The 23,873-nt window shown below is 40.1% G+C and overlaps 1 protein-coding gene across 5 annotated transcripts in view; it reads left to right on the forward strand.

The window, feature by feature from the left end:
• The first annotated feature begins 1,509 nt into the window (after nt 1-1,509).
• The window catches only part of RAB11FIP2 (RAB11 family interacting protein 2), a 57,536-nt gene continuing 35,172 nt past the window's right edge, over nt 1,510-23,873 (forward strand). For 3 of the 5 annotated variants that reach the window (XR_002785429.2, XR_002785428.2, XR_010318052.1), the window contains exons 1-3: nt 1,511-2,291; nt 16,209-16,651; nt 17,353-17,821. Coding sequence is in view for 2 of the 5 variants with exons in the window: in XM_003409104.4 (XP_003409152.1) it covers nt 1,939-2,291; nt 16,209-16,651; nt 17,353-17,821 (1,265 nt within the window). In the remaining 3 variants the exon portion in view is untranslated. Of the gene's footprint in view, nt 2,292-16,208; nt 16,652-17,352; nt 17,822-23,873 lie in introns of all 5 variants that reach the window. The other 2 variants (XM_003409104.4, XM_023546676.2) reach the window with 1 other exon arrangement.

Consider the following 23,873-nt stretch of genomic DNA (forward strand, 5'->3'; position numbering starts at 1 on the left):
AGGTATTTTATCTACAGTTTATTGACAAGGAAACCGAGATTCCCAGAAGCTATCTCTAGCCTCATTCTGGAGGTGTCCATCAGGAGCTTTGTACAAAGCTTTTGCCTCATCATCAGCCATTACCAGTACTTTCTCCGCTGGATTAGGCTAGCACCGGCCCCCCCACCACCCCCAAAAGCGCACAATTAATTTATCCCCATATTCTTCTTTGAACAGAGCTCCCTCCATTCCAACCGCGTTGGTGGCCATTTGGTTTCGGCTTTAGCGCAGGTAAGGCACGCGTGAAGGTCCCCACGATGAAGTAAATGGGCTGTTTGCCTTTCTGAGCTGAAAGGAGTATTACTGGAGTAAAGTCTGTGGGTTTGGCATTCCAAGTTGGGGCAAGGTCTCCAGATGATCTGGGTAGTCTACCAGACTGTGAGTGCCCACAGGGGAGGGCCGCTTTCCATGCTGAGCCTCTGAGTCGACACTGAGTCTTAGACACGATGGAGGCTTCAGTTTTACCCGTGAAGAAAAACTGGAGCCGAAGGAGGGGAAATGACTTGACTAGGGTCGCGCGGAAGAGGTGAGATCGGAATCAGGTCTCAGCGCCTCTCGCGATCTTTATTAACTCATGTGTTAGTCTTGGATCTTTTGTTATCTGCTTCCCTCTCTCCTTTCGTCTGCGTGCGGATATCATCTCCAGTCTATTGACAGGTTTTTCTCCTTTCACAGAGGGGTGGAAAAGGGTGTGGGGAAAAGGGTTTTCCGTCAAAAAAAGGGGACCAGTTCCTTCCACCACCACTGATGGAACGCCCGCTCTGTGCCAGGCACCGGGCAACCAGGGGACAGCAAGACGGGTTCCCTGCCTTCAAAAATTGAAATTGGCTCTCTCGCTAGTTTCCAGCAGGTCCCGGGGCCTTGGTTACCTCCTCTCGGGAGCAGTCCCCAGTTCCCCCCCGGGGCTCTCCACCTGGCCTTGCAGGCACCGCACCCAGCACGGTGCCAGGCGCGGGCATCAGGTGCAGCATCCAAACTAGCAGCACCCAGCATGGGGAGGGGTGGCTCTGCAGCCGGCGCCCTCGGTCGCCACGGCAACCAGGGAGGTGCTGACCTCTGACCCTGCGGCCCCTCCGGCCCCGCCCCTTCGCCTTCCCGAGATCAACATGGAGAAGGGCAACCCGGAAGTGCCGCCGCCGCCGCCCGGCCGGTGCTAGGAGCCGCCGGCCCCGCGAGCTCAGGCCCCGCGCCCGCCGCCTCAGCCGGGCCCGTCGGCGTCCTGCCGGCGCCCGCGCCCCGCCCCGCCCCGCCCCACCCCCGCGGCCGCCCCCGCCGAGAGGAGGAGCCCAGGCGAGAGGGGGAGGAGGAGGGCGAGGTTTGAGAGAGGGAGCGAGGCCGCCGGCGGTTCGTATTACCCGGGTCGGGCGGAGGAGCCGGGCCGGGCCCGCGGCGGGCGGGCGGCGCGCGGCAGGCGGAGGTGGCCGGGCCGCGAGGAGGCGGCGGGAGCCGGGGCCGCAGGACTCGGGCGGAGGGGGAGCTCGGAAGCCTCTGCTTCCCAAGAGGCCTCCTGCCACCTCTGCAGCCTCCGCCGGGCCCAGGTGGCCGGGTCTCACCTGCCGGCAGGCCCGGGGGCCGCCCGCCGCCGAGACCGGTCTCCGGGGCGGGCGGAGCGGGAAAGTGGAGAGGCGAGGTGCGGGGGTCCGCGGGGAGGCCTGGAGCGCGGCCAGGTGATGGTGGGCCCCTGCTGCTCCGGAGGAAAGGGGACCCCCAGAGCAGCCGTACCCCCGTGCTGCCCCAGGCTGGCGTTTTGACATCATCATCCCCAGGGAAGTGGGCCAGCGCCGAGTTCGCCTGGTGTCCCTTAAGTGCCCTTAAGATGCAGTGATCAAAGCATTAGGCTGTCCCCCGGCGAGGGGCACTGCCTGCGCTTGGGGACTCGGAGCAGAGAAAAAGGGCAGAATGATGCTGTCAGAGCAAGCCCAAAAGTGGTTTCCAACCCACGTGCAGGTCACAGTGCTCCAAGCCAAAGATCTCAAGCCCAAAGGCAAAAGTGGTACCAATGACACGTACACTATCATTCAGCTGGGCAAGGAGAAGTACTCCACCTCTGTAGCTGAGAAAACCCTTGAGCCAGTCTGGAAGGAAGAGGCCTCCTTTGAGCTACCAGGGCTGCTAATGCAGGGAAATCCAGAGAAATACATCCTTTTCCTCATAGTTATGCACAGGTCCCTGGTGGGGCTGGATAAATTTTTAGGGCAGGTGGCAATCAATCTCAATGACATCTTTGAGGACAAACAAAGAAGGAAAACAGAGTAAGTTATGCAATTTATTTTGAATTTGGGGGTGCTTTTTTTTAAGTATATCTTAGGAGCCTTGGTGGCACACTGGTTAGAGCGCTCGGCTGCTAATCGAACGGCTGGTGGTTGGAACCCATCAGCCGCTCCGCGGGAGAAAGATGTGGCAGAAAGATTTACAGCCTTGGAAACCCTATGGGGTAGTTCTACTCTGTCCTGTAGGGTCGCTCTGAGTGGGAATGGAGTTGATGGCAGTGGGTGGACTTTAAGTATATCTTATTTATGGATTTTCTGTTCTTGGAAATTATTTGTGTATTTGAGGCATTGGTTTTGGGGTTGCAAAAGGACCAGGTTTTAAGCACCATATTTGTTTGCATGGTCCTGAAGTAAAAATAATCGTTGAAGAGACACTTTTAAATGGAGTCGCTAAGGACCGCTCTCCTCTCATTTCTGTTTGAGGTAAACATTGTTAAATAATCAAATATTTTGCACCGGATTTTAAGCAAATTAACACTGTTTCACTATTTATAAAAGGGTTGGATCGCAGTGTTTAACAGCTAAAACTTCACATGTGTAAATTGTTAATGAGTTTTAAACATGAAACTTTTCCGTAAAATGGAACATCAGAAAATGAAATCTGCCAATACAGCATTTTAATATAAACATTGAACTCTGAAGGTGTCAGAGATAAATGACCAAATTTAGAACTCAGTATTTCATTTCAAGACTCTAAACACAGTTGGTCTTTATTTTAACTCGACCATTTTTCAGGGTCTGTACATCTTGGTGAAGTCTAAAGCTGTTAAGAAAAAAAAGTTTTAAAAGTGTGTACAAACATTCTAAACTTTGAACACACTCACAGTATTTTCCTTTGAATATACAATATGTTGAAGCTAGTGTGTTGTGTTAGAATTAGTTTTGCAAAGCTGTCGTGTGTAGGCCATATTAAATGTTCTAAGATTGGAGACAGTTCTTATGATTAAATGATTTAATGACATTTTCAGTGGAAACGTGGTCTTCTATGACTTTCAAGCTTGGGTTAGATATTTTGTAATTAAAAAAAAGCCATAATAAAAGTTAACATAGAATATCATAGCTTAAAGTGAAAAATAGTGTGTTTTCAGAGATAGATACACTCACTGCTTCCCTAAACTTAAAATTTTTCTGGTCCGAGAGAACAGTAAGGTTAATGCAATTAATGAGAGAAAAATACAGGTTGAACTTAAATCTTGAAATTTCCAAGACAGCCTTGATATTTCTTTCAGTCAGGAATTTATTTTCTCTTAAAATTTTTAAAAAATAATAACTTTCTTAAAGTTTATATGAGTTTTTTATGTTTTAAATTCTCTATTGTTCTTTTTTATGCATGTCTGCCTGCAGGCTTCTCTTGACTGGGCTTTTTCTTTTTTTTTAATGAGGTCTTTACCTAAGATTTTTTATATAGAGTAAAAGGGTAGAGAGATAAGAAATAGTAGGAATTCAGGAGGAAAAATAGTAAACATTTAAACTAAGATGAAGATATTTTAAGAAACAGAAAAGGTTAAAAAAAATTGTAAAGTTGAATACATCTCAGTGACTTTAATATCAAAACTATTTGATTCCTAAAAAGTGTCATCTCAGTTTTCTCTGAGTTCATCAGATTTAAAACAAAAAATGGATAATTTCCAAATAATTCGTATTGAATTGCCAGTTTTAAGTGACAGTGTTTTTAGACTTTCAAGTATATCGTAGCTTCAAATTTATTACATTTACAGTCTTTTTAATATTAATGAATAATGTATTACAGGCCTTCTCTGAAATATAAATTTTCCAAGTGAAAGTAGGCCCAAGTGTGAATCCGAAGATACTGAGGATGAAGTAACCTTTTAAAGTTTCTTCCTGTTTTTACTCCTTGTCTTTGGCAGCACCGTAATTACCATAAATTTGGCTATGAGCAGTACTCTAACTAATATCAGAGTCTCTGCCTATAGCAATTCTATACTGGCTATTACATAGAATTCATTAGACCTTTGGGGGGAAAACTGCTTTTAAATATTATCAGTAGGGCTTATGATGTTGCTGCAATTAAAGTGGTTTTCATATGGTACTGTGCCCTTAACATTTTCCTACTTTGTGGATAAACGGGGACCACGTGCTTCATGAGGTATCTTTATTGATAATACTTCTCATTTTTTAATATATTTAATAGTTTCCTTTTTCCAGCACAGCTGTACATGTGGCGCAGTTAAGAAACAGACTTGGATCACCGGTGTATTGCAAGAAAGATATTTAATATTCTGCACATTGCTGTACCTTGTCAGCATATTCCCAAGTGCTCTGTAGAGAACCAGTGTGAGTGATGAAGGCTGCTAGCTGCTTTAGAAGTCCCATGAAAGTGCTGGGTGTGAGGCTTTTTACTTTTTTGACGCTGAAGACAAGTATTTACAGCCTGTCTTCCAGTTGTGTCGTGATAGGCAAAGAAGCATGATGGCTAAAACCATTATTTTCCGTACTTTTTTTTCTCTTAAGGAGAGGGGAAAAAGGGTCTGTGCCAAAATTCTTTTTGTGGGGCATGGAAAGAGAACTTCTGTATCTCTCGCTTTAATGGGTGCCTGGATTGATTCTGGCACGAGATTTAAGGAAATAATCCAGTGTTTAATAATAGAGTGGTAAAATTGTTCATGCTGTTAGGTAATATCTATCGATTTTTTACAACAGAAGTGGGTGATGTTGGTTTTTTTTTAATGCTCGTGAAAAGTAATGATGCTCAGAGTCCCTGGAGTTAGGTATGGTGCAAACACATGGAGAGTCCAGGCCTGTTGTGTGTGCCTCAGCAGCGCACCTGCGTCCTGGCCTCTGGCACCCTTATTGCCAATCTTGTCCTGTTTCTGACCACACAGCACCAGTTGCTTGGGAACATTTCCCAAATGTGTGGTGGTTTTTACACATGGACCTGTGCCACTAAAAATTGAACTGAAGCCATGTACAGTTTAAATCCAGCACTCCAGAGGTGGAAAAAAAAAAAAATCAACATTAATCCCCTAAGCCCCAAATGCTATGTCTTCATTTTATCTTTTTGAAGCCTGGGAAAACAAATGCTATCTCTGGAATGATTCCTGAAGGTCTCATTAAGACTTCCCTATTAGACCCATTTCAAAATGAAGCAGCTAAAGCTATTTGTCATGCTTACATTTTTAAATATATCTGTGAAAATTCTTTGCAGTTTTTTTTTTTTTTTTTTTGAGATGGGGAAAGATGGAAACTATACTTTATTTACAGTTTGCATTCAAACACTGACTTGCTTTTTTCTTTAAGAGTTACCTAAGTCTTTGGAGTTCTTTAGCAAAAAAAAAGAAAGAAAGAAAAACCCACACACAGGAGTTATAGCTTGATTGTGTTATGAACATGTTTCTAGAAACAAATTCAGTAAGGTTTATTTTTAGTGCAGGGAAAATTGCCCTCAAGGAGCTTATACTCTAGCAATGGAGTATGTGTGTTGTCTTCATCTTCGGCTGTCATGTCTCCTGACTACATACTCAACCATTGTCATCAAGTCTTTTCCAACTTGTAGTGACCCTATGGACAGAGTAGAACTAACTGCCCCATAGAGTTTCCAAGGAGCACCTGGTGGATTTGAACTACCAACCCTTTGGTTAGCAGCCATAGTTCTTAACCGCTATGCCACCAGAGCGTCCTGACTACATCCAGCATCCTGTAATATGTGACCAGTTATGTGTTTAACCTTAATAACATGTGGTTCATCGAATGAGAACTTCCATTTTCCTGCAGATGTTATTCTTTGACTTTGGAATTTTTACTCATTGACTTTAGTCCGACATGGAAAATTACTTATCCTCTGTGCCTTGGTTTCCTTGTCTATGAAATAAGGGTGTTAAGTAGGTAGTTTATTTGGTCTTATTTCTAAGATTTGATTAATTTTGATTACCCTCCCTCCCTTTAACTGAGTGATTAGTTTTCTTAGATTTGCTGTGATTTGTTACATGAGAATCTTATGTGCTGCTTTGTTGTTGGTTTTTATTTTTGGTATTTGTTGCAAAGTGTGTTCACCTGTTTTCTGTGTAGCCCGATGATGTTACAGAATGTTTCTGAGGTACCATCCATCAAAAGTAGTCCCCCCCGCCCTTTAAAAATGGCTCTGTTTTCCACAGCTCTGACTTAATAACTGGACACGTAACCTTATTTCATTTCCAGACTTTTTGAGTGCTCAATTTTGTGTTGTTCAAGGTTCTGTATTCCAGAGAGTTTATTGCTGTGATTTCTTATTTCTAATCCCAGTGTCTTCAGATTTTATCATCTGCCTCAGATTAGGGATTTTCTCAATTTAGGGTCTCAGGTTAATGCTGTCTATTATAAAATATCCTATTCTTTAAAAAAAAAAAAAAAATCCTTTTCCAGATGTAACTAGATCTTAATTGGTTGAATTGCTCCAATTTAGCTAACCAAGAAAATGTTTTTCTTGTGTGTTGCTTAAGAATTTATGAGAATGATCAATGTAGAAGACACGCTCATAGAGCTGAAGTTTATTATGAAGATGAAATGTGTTTTTAGGTACATATTGGACCTCAAGATTTTCAATTTTAGGAAAAGGGATTCCAGTATCCCAGGTCGAGTCGATTCCGACTCATAGCGACCCTATAGGATAGGGTAGAACAGCCCCGTAGGGTTTCCAATGAGCAACTGGTGGATTTGAACTTCTGACCTTTTGATTGGCAGTGGAGCTCTTAACCACTGACCCATCAGGGCTCCAATGAAAAGAATAACCCAAAAACCAAACCCAGCGCTGTCGAGTTGATTCCGACTCATAGCGACCCTATAGGACAGAGTAGAACTGCCCCATAGAGTTTCCAAGGCGTGCCTGGCGGATTCGAACTGCCAAACCTTTGGTTAGCAGCTGTAGCACTTAACCACGGAAATACCTAGATGAACTCAGAAGTATCTTCCACTTCTAGGATTCAGTGGAAATATAGCAACTTCCCACTGGTTACTTTGATTGATAATGGAAGTCAGTGAGGCACCTGTATTTCTGTTGATGAAGGAAGAATTATAAATGTAAAGAACTTCCCTTACAAAGCTGATTTTTCTCAGATCGTAAAGGAGTGACAGTGTTCCTTCCTGCTCTAGAGCCTAAAACTGGTCATAAGCATTAGACTCTTATTGTTTATTTTATGTAATGTGCTATGATAGTCTTAAGTTCTTGGTAGGAATGGATTTTCACTGATTTGTTCCCATTATTTTGCTTGGTTCTCATTTAGTGAGAATTAGCGTTAACTAGAGCCTCATGAACATAATTCCCAGCTAATTCAAGACTTTTGTGGATTTTGAAGGTTGTTTGGAAGGATGTAAGTTTAGTTGCTTTGGTCATCTTTGCCAAAGATGAGGGAAGACTCTTGGAATGTGTTGTAGTATTTTATTTAAGCTTAGGATCTCTGAATGGCCTGTATATCAAAGCAAGGGAAAAATAATGTCTTTGGGATGTACTTTTTCTTTCAAATCTATGTAGATTTTAATTATTTAATAATATTTGTTATTCTGGACCAGAGGAGCCCTGGTGATGCAGTGGTTAAGTGCCTGGCTACTAATTGAAAGGTTGGTGATTCAAACCCACCAGCCACCCCACGGGAGAAAGACGTGGCGGTCTGCTTCCGTAAAGATTACAACCTCGGAAACCCTATTGGGCAGTTTTTCTCTGTCCTGTAGGGTGGCTATGAGTCAGAATCAGCTTGATAGCAATGTTTTTTTTTCTTTTTTTAAAATTATGTACCAACCTTAATTAAGGAACTTTGGAATATTTACCTTGAGTTTGGGGATACAGCTAGTAGAATAAAAAAAGGATATATAAAACTCCCTTAATGTAGATTTGTCAGAATGATGACTGTATGCATATATTAAACATTTTAAGATTGCCCTGCATTTTGACTCCTCTTGAGAAGTCCTAGAACGGGGCAGTGGCTAGGATGGCAGCCTATTCTAGGGCCTTTGAGTGCCCAGTGCCTCTGTAGTTGCCAGAGTTTCAGTTGTTGGAGTCAGACTTCCTGGATCATGGGAGGTACTTTTAGAATTGTCATTTGTTAGCCTTATTCAAATATTTCATCTAATAAGTGTATATTCAATTACTATTTAACTGTTTTAATTTCCTGGAGTGGTAGGCAAGAATTTGCAAAGTAGTCTCTTGCTGAAAAAAAAAAACAAAAAAACAGTGGGATAAGACTGATGATAATATAGGTGAGTGTGTTTTATCTTCTCTCATTCTAAAGTACTTCTCAAAGAATGAAGTTCCAATCTATTCAGAAGTGATTGAATACTTTGTGTAATTATTTAAATGTATTAATGTACAGTTCACCTTAAATATCCCACCCTAGGCCATTTAGACTGTAGTCAGTTGGTGTGTATATCCTGGGCAGCTTCTCCTCGCTGTGAACCAGTAAACCAGCCTTCCACCTGATGGCTACTAAATGTAATCTTTTGGCATAGCCTGTTGGTAACAATGAGAAAGAACTAATGTTAAATTAGATCAGAGTTCCTTTGTAGCTAAGAAAATTTGTTATACTTGATTAGAGCTATATTTAAATAATAACCTGTCTGCAGGAATGAATATTAAGCTTCTTTGTTAAGTAATGTAGAAACATTGTAGAAATTCTCTTCTAGGCTTCATTTTGCAGGGTTTTTTTTTTTTTACATAATTTTTGTTGTGCTTTAGGTGAACGTTTACAAACAAGTCAGTCTCTCACACAAAAACCCATATACACCTTGCTACACACTCCCAATTACTCTCCCCCTAATGAGACAGCCTGCTCTCTCCCTCTACTCTCTCTTTTCGTGTCCATTTCGCCAACTTCTAACCCCCTCCAGGATGGAGATGCCAACATAGTCTCAAGTGTCCACCTGATCCAAGAAGCTCACTCCTCACCAGCATCCCTCTCCAACCCATTGTCCAGTCCAATCCATGTCTGAAGAGTTGGCTTCGGGAATGGTTCCTGTCCTGAGCCAACAGAAGGTCTGGGGGCCATGAACACCTGGGTCCTTCTAGTCTCAGTCAGACCATTAAGTCTGGTCTTATGAGAATTTGGGGTCTGCATCCCACTGCTCTCCTGCTCCCTCAGGAGTTCTCTGTTGTGTTCCCTGTGAGGGCAGTCATCGGTTGTAGCCAGGCAACATCTAGTTTTCTGGTCTCAGGATGATGTAGTCTCTGGTTCATGTGGCCCTTTCTGTCTCTTGGGCTCATAATTACCTTGTGTCCTTGGTATTCTTCATTCTCCTTTGATCCAGGTGGAATGAGACCAATTGATTCATCTTAGATGGCTGCTTCCTAGTGTTTAAGACCCCATATGCCACTCTTCAAAGTGGGATTAAAAAAAAAAAAACCATTGCCACCAAGTCGATTCCAACTCATAGCGACCCTCAAAGTGGGATGCAGAATGATTTCTTAATAGATTTTATTATGCCAATTGACTTAGGTGTCCCCTGAAACCATGGTCCCCAGACCCCTGCCCCTGCTACGCTGCCTTTCAAAGCATTCAGTTTATTCAGGAAACTTCTTTGCTTTTGGTTTAGTCCAATTGTGCTGACCTCCCCTGTATTGTGTGCTGTCTTTCCCTTCACCTAAAGTAGTTCTTACCTACTATCTAATTAGTGAATGCCCTTCTCCCACCCTCTCTCCCTCCCTCCTCTCGTAACTACAAAAGAATGTTTTCTTCTCAGTTTAAACTGTTTCTCAGGTTCTTATAGTAGTGGTCTTATACAATATTTGTCCTTTTGCAACTGACTGATTTCACTCAGCATAATGCCTTCCAGGTTCCTCCATGTTATGAAATGTTTCACAGATTCATCACTGTTCCTTATCGATGCGTAGTATTCCATTGTGTGAATATACCATAGTTTATCCATTCATCCGTTGATGAAGTCTTTGGATGAGCATAAGTGTTTGATTTTTAGGAGCTCCCAGTTATCTAGTTTTTCTTTTACATTCTTTATAATGTTTTGTATACTGTTTATGCCGTGTGTTAGGGCTCCTAACGTTGTCCCTATTTTTTCTTCCATGATCTTTATCATTTTAGATTTTATGTTTAGGTCTTTAATCCATTTTGAGTTAGTTTTTGTGCATGGAGTGAGGTATGGGTCTTGTTTCATTTTTTTGCTGATGGATATCCAGTTATGCCAGCACCATTTGTTAAAAAGACTGTCTTTTCCCCATTTAACTGTTTTTGGGCCTTTGTGAAATATCAGCTGCTCATATGTGGATAGATTTATATCTGGATTCTCAATTCTGTTCCATTGGCCCATGTATCTGTTGTACCAGCACCAGGCTGTTTTGATTACTGTGGCAGTATAATAGGTTCTAAAATCAGGTAAAGGAAGGCGTCCCACTTTGTTCTTCTTTTTCAGTAATGCCTTATTTATCCAGAGCCTCTTTCCCTTCCATATGAAATTGGTGATTTGTTTCTCCATCTCATTAGAGAATGTCGTTGGGATTTGGATTGGAATTGCATTAAATATATAGATCACTTTCGGTAGAATAGACATTTTTCTCATGTTAAGTCTTCCTATCCACGAGCAAGGTATGTTCTTCCACTTATGTAAGCCTCTTCTTTTTTTGGAGAACTGTACTGTAGTTTCCTTTGTATAAGTCTTTTACGTCTTTGGTAGGATTTATTCCTAAGTAATTTATCCTCCTGGGGGCCACTGTAAATGGCATTGACCTGGTGATTTCCCCTTCGATGTTCTTCTTCTTGGCATAGAGGAACCCAACTAATTTTTGTATGTTTATCTTGTATCCAGATACTCTGCTGAACTCTTCTATTAGTTTCAGTAGTTTTCTGGAGGATTCCTTAGGGTTTTCTGTGTGTAAGATCGTGTCATCAGCAAATAGAGATACTTTTACTTCTTCCGTGCCAGTCTGGATGCCCTTTATTTCTTTACCTAGCCTAATTGCTCTGGCTAGGATCTCCAGCACAATGTTGAATAAGAGTGGTGATAAAGGGCATCCTTGTCTGGTTCCCTATCTCAGTGGGAATGTTTTCAGGCTCTCTCCATTTAGGGTGATGTTGGCTTTGTATAAATGCCCTTTATTATGTTGAGAAATTTTCCTTCTATTCCTATTTTGCTGAGAGTTTTTATCATGAATAAGTGTTGAACTTTGTCAAATGCCTTTTCTGCATCAATTGATAAAATCATGTGGTTCTTGTCTTTTATTTATGTGGTGGATTATATTAATTGTTTTTCTAATGTTGAACCATCCCTGCATACCTGGTATGAATCCCACTTGGTCATGGTGAATTATTTTCTTGATATGTTGTTGAATTCTATTGGCTAGAATTTTGTTGAGGATTTTTGCATCTACGTTCATGAGGGATATATGTCTATCATTTTCTTTTCTTGTGGTGTCTTTACCTGGTTTTGGTATCAGGGATATGGCGGCTTCATAGAATGAGTTAGGTAGTATTCCGTCCTTTTCTATGCTCTGAAATACCTTTAGTAGTAGTGGTGTTAACTCTTCTCTGAAACTTTGGTAGAACTCTGCAGTGAAGCCGTCAGGACCAGGGCTTTTTTGGGGGGGAGTTTTTTCATTACCTTTTCAATCTCTTCTTTTGTTATGGGTCTATTTAGTTGTTCTACCTCTGTTTGTGTTAGTTTAGGTAGGTAGTGTGTTTCTAGGAATTCATCCATTTCTTCTAGGTTTTCAAATTTGAGTATAGTTTTTCATAGTAATCTGATATGATTCTTTTAATTTCAGTTGAGTCTGTTGTAATATCGCCCATCTCATTTCTTATTCTGGTTATTTGCTTCCTCTCCTGTTTTTCTTTTGTTAATTTGGCCAGTGGTTTATCAATTTTGTTGATTTTTTCAAAAAACTAGCTTTTGGTCTTGTTAATTCTTTCAGTTGTTTTTCTGTTTTCTATTTCATTTAGTTCAGCTCTAATTTTTATTATTTGTTTTCTTCGGGTGCCTGTGGGTTTCTTTTGTTGCTCTCTTTCTATTTGTTGAAGTTGTAGGGATAATTCTTTCATTTGGGCCCTTCTTTTTGGATGTGTGCATTTATTGATATAAATTGGCCTCTGAGCGCCGCTTTTGCGGTGTCCCAAAGATTCTGATAGCAAGTGTTTTCATTCTCATTGGATTCTCTGAATTTCTTTATTCCATCCTTAATGTATTCTATAATCCAGTCTTTTTTGAGCAGAGTATTGTTCAGTTTCCAAGTGTTTGATTTCTTTTCCCTGCTTTTCCTGTTATTGATTTCCACTTTTATGGCCTTATGGTCAGAGAAGATGCTTTGTAATATTTCAGTGTTTTGGATTCTGCTCAGGCTTGCTTTATGACCTAATATGTGGTCTATTCTAGAGAATGTTCCATGTGCACTAGAAAAGAAAGTATACTTGGTTGCTGTTGGGTGGAGTGTTCTGTATATGCCTACGAGGTCAAGTTGGTTGATTGTGGCATTTAGATCTTCCATGTCTTTATTGTGCTTCTTTCTGGATGTCCTGTCCTTCACCGAAAATGGTGTGTTGAAGTCTCCTACTATTATTATGGAGCTGTCTGTCTCACTTTTCAATGCTGATAGAGCTTGTTTTATGTATCTTGCAGCCCTGTCATTGGGTGCATAAATATTTAATAGGGTTATATCTTCTTGGCGTATTGTCTCTTTAATCATTATATAGTGTCCTTCCTTATCCTTTCTGATGGATTTAACTTTAAAGTCTATTTTGTCAGAAATTAATATTGCCTTTCCTGCTCTTTTTTGATTGTTGTTTGCTTGATATATTTTTTTCCATCCTTTGAGTTTTAGTTTGTTTGTGTCTGTAAGTCTAAGGTGTGTCTCTTGTAGGCAGCATATAGATGGATCTTGTTTTTTAATCCATTGTGCCACTTTCTGTCTCTTTATTGGTACATTTAGTCCATTTACATTCAGGGTAATTATGGATAGGTATGAATTTAGTGCTATCATTTTGATGTCTTCTTTTGTGTGTTGACAGTTTCTTTTTCCCACTTGATTTTACGTGCTGAGTAGATTTTCTTTATATATTGTCCTTTCCTCATATTTGTTGTTGATTTTGTTTCTGCTGAGTCTGTATTTTTCCCTTGCATTTTATTTTGATGAGGAGGATAGTTTGTCTCTGTTGTGGTTACCTTATTATTTACCCCTAATTTTTCTAAATTTAAAACTAACTTTTATTTCTTTGTATCGCCGTATCTTCCTCTCCATATGGAAGGTGTATGATTACATTTCTTAGTCCCTCTTTGTTATTTTAACGTTGTCTTCTCTTATATAATAACATCGCCGTTATCCTGTTTTGGGCTTTTTTTTTTTTTAATCTTTGTTTTTTTGGTTTTCGCTGTCTCGGTTGACTTCTGGTTGCTCTGTCCAGTGTTCTAGTCTTGGGTTCATACCTGATATTATTGATTTTCTAACCAAAGAACTCCCTTTAGTATTTCTTGTAGTTTTGGTTTGGTTTGTATGAATTCCCTCAACTTGTGTTTATCTGTAAATATCTTAATTTCACCTTCATATTTAAGAGACAGTTTTGATGGATATATGATTCTTGGCAGGCAATTTTTTTCCTTCAATTTTTTAAATATGTCATCCCATTGTCTTCTTGGCTGCATAGTTTCTGCTGAGTAGTCCGAGCTTATTCTTACTGGCTCCCCTTTGTAGGTGGCTTTTATCCCTTGCTGCTCTTATAATTCTCTATCTTTGGTTTTGGCAAGCTTGGTTATAATATGTCTTGGTGACTTTCGTTTAAGATCTACCTTATGTGGAGTTCGATGAGCATCTTGGATAGATATCTTCTCATCTTTCACAATATCAGGGAAGTTTTCTGCCAACAAATCTTCAACAATTTTCTCTGTATCTTCTGTTATCCCTCCCTGTTCTGGTACTCCAGTCACTCATAGGTTATTTCTCTTGATAGAGTCCCACATGATTCTTCATTTTTTTTTAAATTCTCTTATCTGATTTTTCTTCAAATATATTAGTGCCAAGTGATTTATCTTTGAGGTCAGAAATTCTAGCTTCTACTTGGCTCAGTTCTGCTCCTCTGACTTTGTATTGAGTTGTCTAATTCTGTAAATTTATTGTTAATCTTCTGAATTTCTAATTGCTGTCTGTCTATGGATTTTTCCAGCTCATTAAACCTTTCATTATGTTCCTGAATAATTTTTCTAATTTCTTCAGTTGCTATATCTGTATGTTCCTTGGCTTGTTCTGTGTATTGCCTCATTTCCTTCCTGATGTCTTGAAGGGTTCTGTATATTAAACTTTTGTATTCTGCATCTGGTAATTCCAGGAATGCACTTTCATCCAGAAGATCCCTGGATTCTTTGTTTTGAGAGCCTGTTGAGGTGATCACGGTCTGTTTCTTTATGTGACTTGATATTGACTGTTGTCTCTGAGCCATCGATAAGTTATTGTATTAGTTTATGCTTGCTTACTGTGTTGTAGCTGCTTGCTTTGTTTTGGTATACCCGTATGGGTTGCTTGAGTGAGCTAGCTTGATTATTTTCGCCTTTGGAGCCCTGGTGTCCTGTCCCCAGCTGGCTAAAGCTGTTATCAGGTATATCAGTCTAGGAATCCATTCAGGAATTCAGCTCAGGTTTCCAGGTAGCTGATATCAAGTGTGTGGTACAGGCTCTGTCCTACAGTCTTAGAAGGGCAGGGGCGATTGGCGTATATACCTGTATCTGATTGCAGCAGGGTGTCATGCTCTGAAGAAGGCAGGGGGCTGAGAACTGACCCCCAAGTGTCTCTGAGGAAAACGCGTCCCTGTTCCCCAGAGCGTGCAGGTGGGTGGGTTCTGCAGAGGGACCATGGGCACCCAAAATTTTTGGTTGTAAGGACTGGGAGGTACCAGTTATCTCTGGATCCCTGTCGTGGGTGGCAGGGTGACCCGAGTGGAGCTACCAGTCCTTAGGTCCCTGATGTTGGTAGGGGAGGACCCTCTTTAATAGGCAAAGCAATGTCAGAAGTCAAACACCCACCTCTCCACCACACAGCTGAAATGGTTGGAGTTTGCCAGCAAGGGCCTATTCTCCCGAAATAGGCCCATGCAGAAGGGAAAGGTGCTCCAGGTCCACAGACGGTTTATGCCTGGACAGGAGCTGCTTCTGTCCTGAGCTTCCCTGGTTAATGAAGCTAGCAAATTATCTTTTCCCCCAGTTGCAAATTTTTTCCTTCCCCAAGGCCGGGAGGATGGCTCCAGGTGCCCACCAGGGTCTATCTCAGGCCCAGGGATTCAGCTGCTGAAGCCAGCTTAGGGGGAGCGGTGGGGCACAGTACTTAGCTTTTGCCGAGAGGGCTGTTATCCTCAGGTTCTGAAGGTGTGAGTGGGCTGTGTGGCTGCTGCTTCGCCCTGCGGAAACGGCGGCTGAACGTTAGTACCAGCCCGCTGCTGCCGCGGCCTCTGTTGCTCCAGGAATGGTGCCTGAGGGCTCCCCGCGATTCAGGTCCAGTAACTCCTCTCCACTTCTGAATGGCCTCTTCCTTCCCCTGCCCCTCGGTTTGTTGTCTAAGCTTGCCTTTGATGCTCAGGGCTCCCAGCTTGTCACAGATATACTCGTTTCACTTGTTTTTTTGGGTCTTTGTTGTAAAGAGGGCTCCACGGTATCGTCTCTCTATTCCCCCATCTTGGCTCTGCCTCTCCTGATAAGAATTTTTGATGAGTGATTTTCAAATCATAAAATAAAGATTATCTGAAAGCCTTTTCTTTTCAAACCTGTGTCAAACCTCAAGACATATTACTGTCACATCACAGAAACAATGATCAGGTCTTTAAATTGAACAAGGAGTAAAACCAGAAATACACTCTCTGGCTGATAGATTCTCATTCGGTGCTTAGGTTGCCTGGCTGTATAGTAGCTTTACCTAAAAATCTATTTGTATATAACAAAGCTCCATGTCTTCTCTTCATTACGTGTTACAACCCTTTTTTTTTTCTTCTCTTTAAGGTGGTTTAGATTAGAATCCAAACAAGGAAAAAGAGCCAAAAACAGGGGTGAGATAAAAGTCAATATTCAATTTATGAGAAACAACATGACAGCAAGTATGTTTGACTTATCAATGAAGGACAAAACAAGATCTCCTTTTGCAAAATTAAAAGATAAGATGAAAGGTAGAAAAAATGATGGGACATTTTCTGATACATCGTCTGCAATCATTCCAAGTACTCACATGCCTGATGCCAGCACTGATTTTTCAAGTGGTGAAATCCAGATGAAATCCAAACCAAAAAAGCCTTTTCTTTTGGGCCCTCAGAGACTTTCCTCAGCACATTCAATGTCCGATTTAACTGGGTCCCACATGTCTTCTGAGAAACTGAAGTCTGGCGCCATTGGTCAAACACATCTTCTTGGGCGCCAGATAGATTCATTTGGAGCAGTTCCAGAAAGTGGTAAGCAGCATGTTCTTTCTAAGTGTATGTATACTCAGTGGTCTGAAATTTGCTTTTAATTTTTAACGTTTAACTTGTAAAGTTGGATAATAAAAATTGCAGTTTCTCAGGAGTATTTTCTAAATATAGTCATTCATCAGATACTTATTGAGCACCTACTATATCCCAAATTGGTAAGATCGTTGATGTCAGAGTTTGTCTGCATTCATACTTATATTATTAGAGGATAAGAAAGTGAGCCCCACCCCCTTTCATGGCCTGCCTTCATTTCATTGTTTCTCCTTTCTCCAAAGCCAGAAGCGTAAATGAACATTCCATTTCATCAGAAAGTACCTGGAAAATAAAACCTCTGTGTTCAGAAGAAGGAGTGAATTTAATGCTAAATGATGACAAAAATCTTCTGACAATTTATAACATTATCATGCCAAGTAAAGCCTCGAGCTTTGACACCATTGTTTTCTTATGTAACCATTTCTTTTTGAGCTGAGTAAATTGCTAATATCTAGCAACACACTAATTGTTATTAGTCTAGATACTTTAGACTGCATTGTAAAATTGTTTTCCTTGGTTATTTTGAGGGTTAATATCTTGAAACAGCTAATTGCTGTCCTTCTAAAAGCAGAAGCAGTGTGCTCGTTGAATGCGTTGGAGTGTGATGGGCTGTGTCACTGATTATGCACTAACTATGGGCTTGTTTGCAGGAAGCCTCAAATCTCCACACAGAAGGACATTAAGCTTTGATACTTCTAAAATGAACCCACCTGACAACAGTGTGGACGAAGGTGAATCATCCTTTGGAAGACAAAATGACCCTTTTACAAATGTGACTGCTTCATTACCCCAAAAATTTGCAACACTGCCAAGGAAGAAAAACCCATTTGAAGAAAGCAGTGAATCATGGGACAGCAGCGTGAATTTATTTTCAAAATCAATTGAAGTAAAAAAAGAAAACAAGAGAGAGAAAAGGGAGAAAGTTAGCCTGTTTGAAAGAGTAACTGGAAAAAAAGATAGCAGAAGATCAGACAAACTTAATAACGGGGGATCGGATAGCCCTTGTGACTTGAAATCACCTAACGCATTTGGTGAAAATCGTCAGGACTATTTTGATTATGAGTCAACTAATCCGTTTACAACCAAATTCAGGGCTTCAAATATAATGCCATCTTCAAGGTAAGTTTAACATGGGGCAAGTCATGCTATTTTGGGAAATATTTTACTTGAAAGTATCAAATGTCCCTTTTAAATACTTCAATATTTTAAATTCCTTTTATTTTACTTGAGAAAAATTCTTACAGCGTTATTTTTACAATGAATTATGGAGCCAGGTAACGTTGCATACATCTTTGAACTGAGCTTTTTATTTAGAATTGTAAGAAATTCTTACTCCTTATTCTAGACTACGTCTACTTCTGTGAGCCAAAAACCCACTGAAACAGGGAGAGAGACATGGCTTTTGATGAGAAATGGTGAGAATGAATTACTGGTGGGTGTTCCTTCAAGCCAGAAATTTAGATATGTCGTATTTCTAAATATTCTTTCCCAGGGATTAGTCGAGGGCTTTTTTTTTTTTTTTTTATTTGGAGAGGATTCCTGGACCAGTAGTTGCTCATGGTCTATTCTTTAAGAAATACTGGCTTAAATTAAGTATTAATTTTCATAATAGTGGCCAACTATCCTAATTAAATGGCTGTTTAGAAGTAGCTTTTAATTTATGAATGTGAATTAGAATTTACTGACCTTAGGAGTACTGTCAGTAACACCAAAGAGTATCTCTATGACTTATTGTCATAGAAGTGATCATTGTTAGGGTAAAGAGTAGACTTTCACACTGCAGCTTCTTGGTTACATATATGATGATGCTCTTCGTATTCCTTGATCGAAGTTGGAACTATATGCATTTAAATATGATTATGAAATTTATACACACGAACAATGGGATAACTGATTAAGGAAACCTTAAACAGAGAATAAAATGAGTTTATTGGAGCCTGAAGTAGTTACCAGGGAAACTCATGGTAGAATGTTTGCCATATAAAATAGAGGCTTTTTCTGGAAATAATAATGTATAGCCTACAGACCTGAGTGGGTATCCTGGCTTAGTAGCGCTATGGTCTCTATAAACCTCAGCGTTTCCATCTTTGAAACAAAGAAAATAATACCTACTTGATAGGATAGGGTGAGGATTAAGTGTATATATAAAGTACAGAGCACAGAGCCAGGCCCCAAATAGGGACTCCATAAAGGATGACTGCTGTGATGTTTTATGTGCTAATATGTCATGTCATGTTTTACTCAAAAACAGTGCTTGACTTTGCACCACTACAAATGGAAAATGTATCAACAATCAGCCTGTTAGGCTGTGCTCTCCCACCTTTCTCTTGTGTATATTCCAATGACATGTTTAAAAACACGCATTTAAAACTTTCAAAGGAAAGTGTGCATTTCTTCTGCTTTCTTTAATCAATAAATGAATATTTGATGTGGTTTTAGAAAGTATCGTTCAGTCTTCTTTATGGACTATACTCCAAAGAAATATATTTTTATTATATGATATTAGTATTTTACTGACGAGTCCATAATTTTGATATGCTATATCAAATAAAATAAATTATTTTATTTTGGTATTTTACATTGGAGCCTTGCTGGTGTAGTGATTAAGAGCTCAGCTGTTAACCGAAAGGTCGGTAATTGAAATCCACCAGCCGCTCCTTGGAAACCCTGTGGGGCAGTTCTGCTCTGTCCTGTAGGGTCGCTATGAGTCAGAATCGATTCGATGGCAGTGGGTTTTGGGGTTTATTCTAAATTATTTTATTTTGGTATTTCACATAGTGTACATCACATATTGTGTTATGTCCTAAATCTTAACTTTTTTCCTCCTTTACTGAACTTTTTTTTGCCAAAGATTGGTAAAAACACTGTCCGAGATAACTTAGAGACTGGGTAATTTAGATCATTTAGAGTTCAAGAAAAGCAGGAAAAATTGGAAATGGTAGGAATATAATGTTTTTAAACTGTGGAAGCATATGGAAAAATAAGTGTCCTCAAATCCTGAATTGTCTGTACATGGACTCGTTTACACAGACCACCAGGGGCTTTAAAAGTGAGCATATGGCATTTGCCAAATTTAGGCTTCATATTAATGCTGTTTGTATTAAAATCAGAGCTGCGTCATGATATGTGTACAAAATGACTGCAAGTATGTTTTTAAAAAAGTGCTTTTTTTTTTTTTTTAGTTTTAAGACTTTCCCTTGTATATATTCTGGAGATGTTATGTTACATAATAGGGCCAAAAAAAAAAAAGGAAAGAAAAACCTAAACCTGTTGCCATCGAGTTGATTCCAACTCCTAGTGACCCTATAAGGCAGAGTAGAACTGCCCCATTGGGTTTCCAAGGCTGTAAATCATTACAGATGCAGACTGCCACATTTTTCTCCCATGGGTTTGATGGTGAGTTCGAACTGCCGACCTTTTGATTAACAGCCAACACATTTATAGATTCCCTGTAAGTTACTATTCCTTTGGAGTCACAGACCATCTATGTTTTATGATAAATATAAATACTGTAAAAAGAAGTATTGAATATAAATAGGTGTAAGAAGAGAGCACAGCTCCAATTTTAAAGTAGAGCAACTTTATCTTGAGTGAAATTTGGGAGAATATAGTCAAGGTATGGGGCATTTTAGACTTCTCACGTTAAAATCCAAACCAAATTTACTTTTGAAGTGATAGACTCACAGAGTCACTCAGAAGCCAGCCTCCTTCCTTCAGGTGATGCCACCATTTAACACCTGGCCTCCGAGGTTGCTGCAGAAGGGGAAGAGAATAGAAGGTCACGTGAGGGACATTTTTATGTGCCAGGCCTGGCAGTGGTGTACATTATTTCCACGATTGCTCAGAAGTGGAATCTTTCCTCTTTGTTTAGAACTCAGTCATGGCTCAACTTTATTGTGAGGGGTTGAGAAGTAGGGTTTGGCTGTACACCGGGGAGGAGACGGAATTGGATCTGGTGACTGTACAGCATTGTGTGTGCCCATCTGTGCCAGTTCAGCTTTCTACTAGAAGTCTGGAAGTTGGCCCGCTGTACATATACACTGCACATGTGTACAGTACACATGTCATACTACACATGTACACAGAAGTAGGAATTCTCCTATAGGAGTTATGTTTTTATTAGTTTATTATTGGTATTGAGTTGTTTGTATTTTAAAATTGCTGCTGCTTTTGCTTTTTAATTAAAAATCACAAGTACTTTGGCACCATTAGTATCAACTAATTTGTGTGGTTATTCCCCCACTTTGTACAGTGATGCTTTCTAGCAGTACCAGTATATAATTGCCCATTAACAAATATATGCCTGGGTGTTTGTTACACCATTTTCAGTACAGTGTTTACCCAACTCTTCTTCAACACTGGGCTGTTTTTTCATTGGAAAGTAGAAATGGGTATGTTCACCAAACCCAATTTTCTTGTTTTTTTTTTTTAAACTGGGCATACAGGTAGACCAACCTTCAGTTAGTTGGGGCCATATAACCAAGTTCTGGCATACTGACTTATGAGTGGAAGAGATGAACACCTCCTACACGACTCTCCTCTATGTTGTCCCTCTTCCTCCATACCCTGGTCCGAGCATCAGCAAACTACATCTGTGCTCCAAATCCAGCCCACTGCCTGTGTTAATAAATAAAGTTTTATTGGAACACAACCACACCCATTTGTTTATGGCCACAGTGGTCAAAGTTGAATAGTTGTGGCAGACTTAATGGCTTTTAAAGGCAAAAATGTTTATTAGTGGCCCTTTTGCAGAAAGAGTTTGCCGACCCCTGCACTAGCTGAATGGAGAGGGCCTTTGAGAGAAGGGCAGAGCCATAAGATGGTTCCCTGAATGCATGTGGAAGGTCACCAGACCACAAAAAACTGATTGGACTTTGATAAATTCTCAGAATTTTAAGTTACTGAAATTTTTACATTTATTTATTTAAGCACTTAGCATTATTTATTCAAATAAGTAGAGAAGGTGGACCATAGTACCCTTCGTTCTGTTCAAAAAAGCCTAGGTCAAAACAACTTAAGAACCACTGATACAAAATACGAAATCCAAACTCTTCTTTCTTGCTTTCAAGGCTTGTTGTCTTCTAGGCTTTTCTCACCCATCCAACTTTTCTCTTACTATCCCTTACCTTTGTGTTCTAGCGAAGTTCATTTCCTTAGTGTAACTCTCTCCCTGAGGCCTGTGTAACCATGCCATTTCTGTTCTTTGCTTCAGTAGTGGAATGTACTCATAAGTCATCTCTTGAGTGTCTGAAGCCTGTCTAGAAGCTAAAAACTCTTGTCTTTCTTGATTAATAATGTGACATCTCCCTTCTCTGATTTTCTCCTGGTATAGAAGAACGTAATTGCTGTGTTTGTAGGATTTAGGCCATAGTCTTCCCTGCTAAACTGTATAAATTTCTTCACATTTCTTCTGGATCTTTCCTTCTTGGTGTTCCATAGCACCTGAAACATACCCTCAGTGAACATATCAAGGTCTTCCAGAGCTTTTTTTTTTTTAACTGCAGTTTGTTCCTACCTCGGACTAAATTAAAATCTTTAATGAGTGGGGCCCTGAAATGAAAAATAAACATTTAAAAATGTCCCATATGGTTCTAATTATCAGTCAGATTTAGAAATTGCTGATCTAAGTTGTATCACTTACTTCATAGGCGTTCAGTAAGTACTCGTTGGTGAATAGGAGTCAAGAGTTGTGCTGGTGAACTCATATTTGAATAGACGACTTGGTCACATTAGCTTTGCTCCCAGTGCTCTAACATAGAAGGCACAGTGAGGAGATCAGCATGGTTAAAACTGAGATACAGAGAGGAGCAAGAGGTTTGTATGAATAGGTAAGAAACACCTAAGTTCTAGTAGTCATTGAAGGCCAGGCAGAAATGTTTGAGGAGTTGTCCTCATGTCGGTTCCAACTCATGGTGACCCCATGTGTGTGGAGTTGAACTGTGCTCCATAGGGATTTTAGTGACTGGTGTTTTGGAAGTAGATCACTAGCCCTTTCCTCCAAAATGCCTTTGGGTAGACCTGAACCTCCAAGCTAAGGAGATTTAGACTCCATGAAAAAGTTCTGGATTAAAGAACTCTACCTAGTTAAGGGAATTCATTTATATAAAGAGAAATTGGTTGTGTATGTCTTATTTTGAAAGTTTCTTTTTTTTTTTTTTGGTAATATAGTAAATAATGTAAGTGTAGTCTATGACAAGCTAGTGTTGTTTGATGTTAAGCGGACAGCTGATAAGAGAGCAATAATTTATAGGAGGCATCTTTACCAGGAGGGAGCCCTGGTGGCACAGTGGTTAAAGCACCCAGATGCTAATTGAAAGGTCAGCGGTTCAAACCCACCAGCCACTCTGTGGGAGAAAGATGGAGCAGTCTGCTTCCACAAAGATTTACAGCCTAAGAAACCCAATGGGGCAGTTCTGCTCTGTCCTATTGGGTCTTTAAGAGTCAGAATTGACTCAGCTTGTTGGGTTTATCTTTACTAGGAGGCTTTAGGAACATCCTTCTGTTTGTGACTTGCACAAAGACAGTGCTTGCCCTTCATTATTTTCTGCTTTACTGTAGTTGTGAATTGCATACAGCAAACGCTTAGGTAGCTCTGAGATAACTTAATGGCATGTTTTATAGTATTATTCTTGGTATTATTGATTATATTAGAGCATATATTTCCATTTCCAATATTTGCTGTAGAAACTAGATTCTCCCTATTTTTTAGCTCATGAGCTTAGGCCAAATAGTTATTTTATTATGAGTAATATTTTATAATTTTACATGACAGCATGCCTTTTGCTTTTAGGACCAGAGCGACCTTCCTTTCTTCCTTGACTAGTCAATTCCTGTCAATGGTTGTGTTATACCTTTCTTAGAAGGTATTAAAAATTGGTGACCTAGAATGTATATTAAATGTGTTTATAATTTTCACAAATCAGAAATCACCACAGACCTATAAAGCATGTAACCATTATTATGAGGTTGTATAATATGTCCATAAAAAAACTGGTGGACTATTTACCATAGGCTTAAATTTTGATTTAGAAAAAGTTATAGTAAACATTGATATGAAAGAAAAAATCTTTTTAGTAGTTTTTAAACCTTCCTTTTTATAATGGCCCTTCTTGCCTTTGTTCCTTGAGTTTAAAGTTTAGTATTTGGCATCATAAACCTTAACATGCGTAAG

Source organism: Loxodonta africana, chromosome 16 (genome assembly GCF_030014295.1).
Source record: "Loxodonta africana isolate mLoxAfr1 chromosome 16, mLoxAfr1.hap2, whole genome shotgun sequence".
NCBI classification, from domain to species: Eukaryota; Metazoa; Chordata; class Mammalia; order Proboscidea; family Elephantidae; genus Loxodonta; species Loxodonta africana.